General features: G+C 41.7%; 2 protein-coding genes across 2 annotated transcripts in view; both read left to right on the forward strand.

Moving 5' to 3' along the window:
• EPYC (epiphycan) overlaps window positions 1-1,637 on the forward strand; it is a 35,323-nt gene extending 33,686 nt beyond the window's left edge. Inside the window, exon 6 of the mRNA XM_065887801.1 lies at window positions 1,467-1,637. Coding sequence (XP_065743873.1) covers window positions 1,467-1,637 — 171 coding nt within the window. The remainder of the gene's footprint in view (window positions 1-1,466) is intronic.
• Window positions 1,638-8,340: 6,703 nt separating this feature from the next.
• CCER1 (coiled-coil glutamate rich protein 1) lies at window positions 8,341-9,504 on the forward strand. Its single transcript, XM_065888335.1, has one exon. The coding sequence runs from the start codon at window positions 8,341-8,343 to the stop codon at window positions 9,502-9,504; it is 1,164 nt and encodes a 387-aa protein (XP_065744407.1).
• The last annotated feature ends 1,218 nt before the right edge of the window (window positions 9,505-10,722 follow it).

Genomic DNA, 10,722 nt, shown 5'->3' on the forward strand with positions numbered 1-10,722 from the left:
AAAAGAGACAGACAATTACAAGTGTTGCTTAGGATGCAGAGAAAAATGGAACCCTCATACATTGCTGGTAGAGGTGTAAAAGAGTGCAGCTATTTTAAAAAGCAATTTAATACTTCCTCAGAATATTAAACACAGAGTTATCATATCACCCAGCAATTTAACTCCTACGTACATATGCAAAAGAACTGAAAACGTATGTCCACACAAAATTTGTACACAAATGTTCATAGAAGCATTATGCATGAGAGCCAAAAAGTGGAAACAATCCAAATTCCCATTATCTGATAAATGGATAAACAAAAATGTGGCATATCCATAGAGAAGAATATTATTGAGCAATAAAAGAAAAAGTACTGATACATGCTGCAGCATGTACGAATCTTGAAAATACAATTCTGAGAGGAAGAACCCAGTCACAAAAGATGATATATTGTTTGATTCCCTTTGTGAAGTGTCTAGAATAGGAAAATCCATAGAAACAGAAAGTAGTTTAGAAGTTGTCAGGGCCTAGAGGTTGGGGAAAATGGGGAGTTATTTCTAATATCTATGGGGTTTCTTTGGGGGATGTTTAAAATGCTCTGAAATTAAACTGTTGTGATCCTTATACAAGTCTGTGACTATACTGAAAACCACTGAACTGTACACTTAAAATGGGCGAATTTTATGGTATGTGAAATGTACTCAATAAAGCTATTTTTAAAAATCTAGGGCTTCCCTGGTGGCGCAGTGGTTAAGAGTCCGCCTGCCGATGCAGGGGACACGGGTTCGTGCCCCGGTCCGGGAAGATCCCACATGCCGCGGAGCGGCTGGGCCCGTGAGCCATGGCCACTGAGCCTGCGCGTCCGGAGCCTGTGCTCCGCAACGGGAGAGGCCACAACAGTGAGAGGCCCGCGTACAGAAAAAAAAAAAAAAAACTAGTTCTGGGCCCTGCCCAGCCCTATATCTTCCTGACATTTGCTCACTCTCTCCCTCACTTCACTTCACTTCAGCCATGTTGACTTTTTTTCCCATTCTTAAACTTTCCATACTAACTACTCAGAATTGGAACTTGGTGTTCTCTCTGCCTGGGATATTCTTGCCTCAGCTCTTTCCATGCCCATGTCTCCTTGTCACGCCATGCTCGGCTCCACTGTTGCCTCTTAAGATAACTTGTCACAGTCACCATCCTTTCTTCTGAGTTCACATCGTTTTTGGAAATAACTTGTTTTCTTTAAATTTGTTTTTTCACCTCCTTATTGTATATTCCCATTACTGAAGTACAAGCTCCGTACTTGTGTATTATGTTAATTGATTTATCCCCACTGCTTAGAAAGTGCTTGATGTATAATAATCACATAACGTGCATTTTTGGATGAGAGAAGGAATGAGAGAGTAAAAAACAGGGGTGAAGCAAAATGGACTATATTATTAATCAATACCAAGAATATGTTATATCATGTCTAATCATTTATTTTAATCTTTTGTAGAATAACAACATTCTGGAGATGCGTGAAGATACCTTCTGCAATGTTAAAAATTTGACTTATATTCGTAAGGCACTAGAGGATATTCGATTGGATGGAAACCCTATCAATCTCAGCAAAACTCCTCAAGCCTACATATGCCTACCTCGTTTGCCTATTGGGAATCTTGTCTAATTGCAGATAATGGTCAGCGTTATGATGCCTGCTATAACAAAACAATTCTTACCGCTCTCTTCCAAAAGAAAACTCAGCATGATACTTTCAGAATGTGTTCTGAAAGATAATTACATAAAATACAGCTAAAAGTTTTAATATATGATAGCAATTTAGGAATCTAAGAAAACACGAGATGAATCAGGAATAAACTAAAAGATGTACAGAAAGAGCAAAACTAAAAGATAGAAAATATTTCACAGATATTCTTATATGTCACATGTAATTTGCAAGTTTTAGGGATTCATATCCTCTATAATTTTAAATTAATCATATAATAAAAATTAAAAATTAACATTTTAGGTATATTGCCAAGATTTAAATGTTTTTAATTAAACTTTTCTCTCCTTTTTTTTTCACTAAAACATGTTTCTTTTTTCAAATTCATTAAAGAAAATGAAGAAAAGAATAAAAATATTTGAAAATTATAATGGCTTTGTGGAAAAATATTCATTATAATCACAACATGCAAATAACCATAATAATACACATAGCTTCAGTATTTGAAAAATATTTTATCATCTTAAAGACATGCCAACTCATTTTAGACCTTTCCTAAACTGACATTGGCATATTTCTGTGCCTGTGAAAAAAATAAAATATACAAAATGGAAAACATAAACAATGATACGAAAATCACAGTAGGGAAGAAATTGAGGAGTACCTTCTAGAAAAAGTTGATCTTTCTGAAATGTATGATAATAATACAGGCACTTGCTTAAAAACTGAAAGATAACAAAAGAGTATACAATGAAATGTGAGTTTCCTTCCAGCAGCAAACCCTAAGCTCCACTCCTTAGAAACAGTCAATGGTTTCTTGCATACTTTTATTAAGTTTTCCATAAGAAACAAAAACTTGCACATAAATAATTTCCCCTTTTTTACAGAAAAGTGTATGCGTTTGCTACATGTATATATATACCACCAATATGTATGTATCAGTACATGTAATCGTGGATTTTTAAGCACAAAAGATAATCACTATTCTGCACCTTGCTTGTTTCACTTAAAACTATTTCTTGGTGATGTTTGTCATATCGGCACATACAGCTCTACTGATTCTGAACAACACATATCAGCCCATTACATGGATATACATTGTTATAATAGGAGCCAATTCTCGGACACAAAATACGTACCAGGCATCTACTGAGGTGTTCTGCATGTATTAATTCACAACATCTTAGGAGCTGGACATAGTAATGACTATTCCAAGTCACAGAACAGAGACAGAGCTTAAATAATTTGCCCTGGATTAAGGGCTGACTCCAAAGGCCTACCCTATTCCACCCCACTGTCCCGCCTCAAATACTATGAGTGTGACTTTTCCCTGTTTTATAATACAAGAAAGTGGTGTATAGGCTGGACAGAGAAGTTGTTGTGAACTGAATGTTTACCCTCAGAATTCATATGTTGAAGCTCTAACCCTCAATGTGATGGTGTTTGGAGACGGGGCCTTTGGAAGTTTAATTAGGGTTAGATGAGGTCATGAGATAGGGTCCTCATGATGGGATTTGTGCCCTTATAAGAAGAGAAAGAAAAAGAGATTACTCTGTGTGTGTGTTTGTGTGTGTGTGCGTGTTTATGTATGTGCACATGCACTAAGGAAAAGCCATGTGAGGACATAATGAGAAGTCAGCCATGTGCAAGCCAGGGAGAGAGCTCCCATTAGAAACCAAATTAGCTGAGACTTTGATCTTGGACATCCTAGCCTCCAAAACTCTAAAACTGATCCCTGATTAAATACAATCCTTTTTTTAATGACAATGTTTTTTCTTTATGAATTTGCTACACACATTTACTTTTCTCTAAATATTACAGGTTATTTTCCAAAAGGGAGGACACTGCTTTTATTGCCCCGTATTACTGTGTACTTTAAAACTATTTATAAGCAAACATTTCCATTTAAAATTCCTAATTAATTCTTACTGAATACACAGGTTTTTCAGATGACAGGCCTAAAATGTGTTGTGTTAATCGTCTGAAAACCCTGAGTTATTATAGGGTTAGTAATATTTTCAAAGGATGATAGCAAATAATACCTACACATAGTACTATTATGAGTGTAAAATTCACATCCTTACTTCTCTTTAAATCTGTAGCAACACTGTCTTTGTAGTTATCTCATTACAAAGTTAATTTTCCCTTCCTAATTTACTTAAATAATATGAGAATTCATAAATGTTTCGAAAATACTGCAGTGGTATTCCCTGATACACAACATGCCTCACCAATTTGCAAACTAACCCCACAACTTCCCAAATTATGAAGAGAAAGCAATGAGTTATTTTAAATCCCTTTTTTCTCACTTTCAAAAAGTCAGAAAGGCTTAATATCTTATATTTAGCCTCTGGAACTGCTAGATGGTTTCAAATTACATGATTATATTCACGGTGGAAAAAGGCACGTTTTTGAGAGTGCATAAAATGAGTTCTATTGACATTATTTTTCGTATAACATAGCAATGCATTGGTTACAAAGATAAATCTGAAATACTTGTTGTATTTCATTTCTCTGACCAAATGTATCAGGTATATCCAACTTTTCTCTAAAGAATTTTATTTACAAGTTTAATTAGCTGAGGTTTGAGTTCCAAAAGCCTGTCAAAAAATACTAAACTCTAATAAATATACCCAATGCCACCACACTAGAATAAATAATAATTAATATTGGCAACCTGGAGTAATTTAAATAAGGTATTCATGATAAAATATATTTATAAAGGGTCTAACTTCACGTAGTTTCTTTCATATAAGGACTTTCACTGACTGAATTTTGAACGAGTTACTACTGCCATCAAGTGTTAGGATTCATTCTTTTCAAGTCACCCAAATGCACAAAAATCAACACCAAGACTGCAGTGTTTTCAACTTAACAACATAATGCTCTGAATAACATAATACATAGCAAAACCCATGCTGTCACATGGCACTTATCAGAATTTCAAAATGCAACAATATCATTAAAATCTCCCAAATAAAGTTGTAACTAGTTAATACGAAGGACATATTTTACTGCATTGACTTGAAATGTGTGGCAAAAAGACTCTAAGTTGATCCCCAATGATTTCCTGCCTCTTGGTGTTCATGCCTTTGTGTAATCCTCTCTCCTTGAGTGCTGGTAGGACCTGGGCCTTGTTTCTGACCAATAGGATATGGCAAAGGTGAGTGATGTCACAAAAGTCAAGCTCCATGATTATAATACGTGTGTGTGTGTGTGTGTGTGTGTGTGTGTGTGTGTGTGTGTGTGTTCATTGTGCTAGGAAGCACTAAGGAGATGCTCTTGGCTGGCTTGATGACCAGCCATGTTGAGGAAGCCCATGGAAAGGAACTATGGGCAGCCGCTAGAACCACTGCTGTCCTCGAGGACCTGTAGGTTGCCTCGAAGCCTGAAGGCTTCCTTCAGCCAATATACAGCTAAAGGGTATGGCCCTCAGTTATACAGCCACAAGGAAACAAATTCTGCCAAGAACATGAATAATCTTGGGAGCAGATTTTCCCGAATTGAGCAGCAGGATGAGAACCCAAATGACCAAATGCTTTGATCACAGCCCTGGTAAGACCCTGAGCAGAGGACACAACTAAGCTGTTCCAGGATCCTTGGAAACTCTGAGATAACAAATGTATGTTGTTTTAAGTAACTAAGTTTGTGGGAACTTTTTATGTAGCAATATAAATGAATACAATATATAAAAACACGGTGTGTTATATTTTAATGTTGAACCAAAATAATTCATTTTGCAGCATTTAAAGAGTATGGGTCAATTTTAAAAGTCTTTAAAATTTCTTAGTTGCATTTCTGACAGTGGTTTTTAACGTGTTCTTGTGCTAATTTTCTTGGGTGATTTACCAGTACGTGTATTATAATGTCAATCTATTGAAAAAAACAATAATCATAAATTGTAATTTGCTGCTTCTCTTAAGAATGAGTAGCACAAAACAATCCTGCATTAATGTTTTTTAATAGGGAGGATGAATATGAAAGATATATATTTCACCATGAAAAAAGTATATAAAGCCAGTATTATTGGTATAAAGTTCACATCAACTGTTCAAATAAATGATGTCCTTAATTACCTGTGAGTTAATTTTTCTTTAAAAAAAGAAGAAACTGATGGGAATTCCACTAAGCAACATGTTCAATTTCTAAAGCTCTTAATTAAAACTCAATATCATATACCAAGTATATTCTTAGAAAAATAAATCTGGATTATCACCATTCCTTTTCAAGTTAAGCAGATCAGAGGCTGAGGCCAAGTGTGTGAGTCTCCATCCAAAAAGAGACATTGGAGGCTAAAAATGTCAGCATTCTGCACTGTGAGTCAAGCAGGCTTGTCTCCTCAGCAAACCACAGAGCAAATGAACTTGAATGATGGCTGTGGAATCTCTAGGTCCCACAGCAAAGGGTGGAGGGCTGAACCAGGAATCCACGTACTGTTCTCAATTTTCAAGCAAGAAGGCATAAATGACCTTTGCAAGCATCAGGGCTTCCCCTAATTTTGCTTCTCTATCATTCAATGGAAGCTTGTATGGACTCAGGTTCCCAGTGGGCAGTGTTCCATTTTTGCGCAATTCCACTCAACACAGGAAGGTGATAAGGAGATATACTCAGTGGTTTTCTGTAGGATCAAGGCTGGTAGCACTTTCTTGATGTTTCTCAAAAGTGGGACAAGAAAAGGACCCAATGATGGGGTGTCTATTTTTGCATCAGGCACAGGGTTAGTTATCTTTACGTATACTGTATCAATTTCTTTACAAGTCCTAAAGTATGTAAATATGGTACTGATGATAGTTCACAGTTACTGAGTGCTCACAAGGTACCTGTGCTAAGTGCTTTAATCAATACCTTACTTAATCCTTAACATAACTCTGGGACAGGCACTATAACTATACTCATGGTATGGGTAAGGAACTGGAGGCTTCCAGAGGTTAATTGGTGAGTTGAAGTGGAAACACCTCTACTTTTAAATAGACCTTGTTTTTTAGAGCAGTTTTAGATTCACAGCAAAACTGAGAAGAAGGTACAGCGATTCCTCATACACTCTCTCCCCCTACTTATACATAGCCTCCTCCATTATAAACATCCTCCACCAGAGTGGTACATTTGTTAATAATGAACCTACATTGACACATCATTATCACCAAAAGTCCATAGTTTACATTAGGGGTCACTCTTGATGTTGTACATTCTACAGATTTGGATAAATGTATAATGACTTGTATCCACCATATAGTATCATTCAGGGTAGGCTCTTGTCTATTTAAATCAAAGCCCATATTCTTAACCTTAATACTATAAAAGCTCCCAAGGTACCACACTGTCTGGTTAACAAAAGGAAAAACGTAATTGGCATACTAGCATTTTTAGGTACAAACCCATGGTATACATCCTGGTAATAATGTTTAATCAACGGACATATGTTTTGCATATGCTACAATTAGTAAACTGCTTGTCCATACAGACTCCTTGTACTCATCACCAGAGTCCTATTTAAGGTGCCTGGGCAGTGTAGTATAGTAATCTCATGTAGAATTTGGACTCTGAGGTCAAACAGGCTCAGGTTTAAACACTAGCCCTGAAATTCATCAGTCCCACAGCCTTAGGTAGATTAATTTCGTTTCCTAATCTATGAGAGGTGGTAACAATGCTTACCTCCCTGAGTAGGCGTGAGGATTATGTGCCATGAGCCCACCTGCCCGCAGTAAGCACACGCAATAAACGTTTGCCGTCTTGTTTCAGGTACGTTGACACAGAGCTCCTAGGATTTAGAAGAGTGGGCACAGGCCACAAGGTAAGGAGTGGGGCCCAGTTTTCTGACTCCGAGGGCTTTCTCTTTACCCCCTGGGCTGTCCCAAAGGTGTAGTATATTGGTTTTCGATACACAAATTCTTCCCCAACCCCGACCTCTGCGTTCAGCCGAAGGTCCATCTTCTACAACCTCGCACCTCAAGGTGGTTTAAGGGTTCAAATAAACTGCCTCAAGCGTTTCCTAACGTGGGCGGCACAAACCCAGCCTCCGGCCCCTCGCCACCTCCCTCAAAAACTGCGTCACAAGTCCCCTGCGAATGTTCTCGGGTAACCTCGTTCTGGGCGGAACCCCAACTCCACGCCCAGGGGCAACGACCTCAACCCCAATTGGCTGTCTCCCGGGGCAACCAAGGATGCGGTGGGCGCGTGGGGCCCCTGGCCGCTTTTTAAAGGCTGCCGCTGCCCACCCCGCCTCAGTCTGGTCAGGACGGCGACGGGGAAGCACCTGGGTTGAGAAGGAGCCACAAGGTAACGCGCAACCCCTGCCTCTCCCGTCCCCAGCCCGAGCCTCCTGTGAGGCTGGGGTGTGTGGGACCCGGGAGCGGGTCTCACTGCGCATCGCCCACCAACACCTTCCTCCCCCACCATCCTTACCCAGCCCCAGTCCCACCCAAACTCACCTGGACGAGACAACCCGGGTGCCAAGGGGCAGAGGTTACGTGGAAGAACGATCGAGCGAGCAGAGAAGAGGGGTCCTTTTGGAGAGAAAGGCGTGATCCCAACGGCAGGCACGTGGTGCTGCGCAGAGAGAGAGAGAGAGAGAGAGACACGAGGCTCTTCAGACCGTCAGATCTGGCCAAACTTGACGGCAGCTTCTAGGACGCTTCCGTTTAGACCTCTCAGAGCTCCCTGAATCATGACCCAGCCCCTCGATAGAAAAGAGGATCCTCTTAACCTGGGCCACGGGGGGGCGTCCTCTGCCCCATTAAGCACCTGGTCTTCCTGCCATCGAAGGCTCAGGGGCACTCCGGTTTACAGGCAGTGGCATCGCTATGGTCCCAAGGCCGAGTATGAGCCCCCGAGGAAACAGCCGAAGCAACAGCACGGCTCAGGACCTTGGTTCCAGCCACCCAGACGTCCCTCTTGGGCCGTGTATTCTAATTGGGGTCGCTGGGGAGGACCCTGGCACCCACCTCCGGAGGGATTCCGGAAGCCCCCTGGCCGGGTGCAAGCGATCCGGGTGTACGGCCTGCACCCATTCTGCCTTTGCTGCTGCTCCTGCTGGCGCAGGCCCTGCAACCCCTGCTGGGCGAGGCCCCCGGCCAGGAAGAAGCACTGGGGCCGCCGGGGCCGCGGCCTGCGCCGCGACCCTCGCCGCTCCTTCCAGAGGAGCCCTTCAGAGGATCTGAGCACGCTGCTGCGGCCGGTCAACCTGTGCAGGTGGCGGGAACCCGGCCTGCGGGCACCGCGGAACACCACCCAGTTCATCATGAACCAGATCTACGAGGATATGCGGCAGCAAGAGGCACTGCGGGAGCAGCAGGCCCAGGCGGGCGGCACCGCATCCGCGGCCGGTTCCTTTGGAAACGATGCGCCCCCCAGCGGTGGCGAGGAAGACGCGGAGCTGCGGGCAACTTTGTATAGCTTTGGGCAGAATCCCTCTCTAACCTTCAGTCCGGAGCCGGATGAGGAAAACCGGTCTCCAAGCCCACAGCCGGTAGAGGAAGAGGAGAGAAATGAGGAGGAGGAGGAGAAGTGTGGCGAGGAGGAGTGTGATTGCAAGGAGTTGGAGAGCGAGGAGGAGGACGCAGAGGCCGAGGATGAAGAGGACTCCGAAGAACCTGACTCCGTGGAGGAGGGGGTGGAGGGGGAGGAGCATGAAGAGGAAGGGGAGGGGCTGGAGGAGGAAGAGCAGAGGGAGGAAGAGAACCGTTTGCCTCTGGGAATGCCTTTATCAACCCTAGTGGGGGCTGAAGAAGAGACAGAGAACTTTATAAACTGTACTTATTTAAACCCCAAACAGATAATTCCCAAAGTGCCACAGGAAGCTGACCTCATGGTACAGGACATTCACTGTTAGACATCAGGAAAGGGACTGGGGAATGAGATGGAATTGATGTGAGGCTAAAGTGAATTAGCAACTTATTAAAAACTAATTAAAAATGAGTTCCATTAACAAATATATCTATGTAAACCCCTTCTTTGGCCATTATAAAACGTTTAAAAGTTGGTGTGCTTGTGTATGGCTATGAGTGGGGGAGGGAGAGCTTTCAAATATAATTTAACTGGAAATGGTTAAAGGCCAAATAGTCATTACTACAGTTTGAATCTTTTCATTTGGTGTTTTCCCCTCTAGTTGCTTGAGTTTTTCATTTTTTGTTTTTAAATTCTGGCAGTGCTGAAAATGTTTCTTTTTATAACAGATTTATACATTCCACGCCTAAGAAGCATGTGCCGTGTCTATTGAATGTCCATCAGTGCTCTTAACATGATAGCTGAAACTTTTTTAAAACGCCTATTTTAATATTTTTTTCTTGTAGTTTTTCCACCTTCAGAACTCATTTTTGAGGGTTGTATCTTGGTAACCCCATTTGCAGTCTCTTGTGGCATCGCTCATTTATATCCCTTGTTCCACAGTACTATGGATCTTCCTCAGAAGAGCGTGAAGTTGCTTCTGTGGAACTGGTTATCTGCCATGGCCTCAACAATCCATAAATCCATGAATGTAGAGGATTCCCCATGGTCAGAAGTCAACTTGCACATCTAGTTAAAATCCAAGCAAACTGCAAACAGTGGAACATAGCTTAGATTTTGAAGCCTTGTTCCTGGATACATTCCTTGTCATACGTTCACAGGAATAATAAAAATAGTTTTTGCAGAATGGATTTTTTTTTTTTTAGAGACGATTGGCCTTGGGCTTCCCTGGTGGCGCACTGGTTGAGAGTCCGCCTGCCAATGCAGGGGACATGGGTTCGTGCCCCGGTCTAGGAAGATCCCACATGCCGCAGAGCGGCTGGGCCCGTGAACCATGGCCGCTGAGCCTGCGCGTCCGGAGTCTGTGCTCCGCAACAGGAGAGGCCACAGCAGTGAGAGGCCCACATAACCGCAAAAAAAAAAAAAAAAAAAGATGATTGGCCTTTTGGGGGTGGAGTATCTTTTTTTTAAATTTCTTTCCTAGTTGTCTTCCTTATAAAGGAGAGTAAAACAAATGTTTAAGTGCAAGCCTGCGTGAGCTAGTTTCTAATGTGTAAACAATTACCTACGGAGAATTCATCACTCAGAATAACAGCTTTATTCA

This window comes from Phocoena phocoena, chromosome 11 (assembly GCF_963924675.1).
Source record: "Phocoena phocoena chromosome 11, mPhoPho1.1, whole genome shotgun sequence".
NCBI lineage: Eukaryota > Metazoa > Chordata > Mammalia > Artiodactyla > Phocoenidae > Phocoena > Phocoena phocoena.

Coding starts and splice junctions, on each gene's coding strand:
- CCER1 (XM_065888335.1), top strand. CDS start 8,341: ATGACCCAGCCCCTCGATAGAAAAGAGGATCCTCTTAACCTGGGCCAC.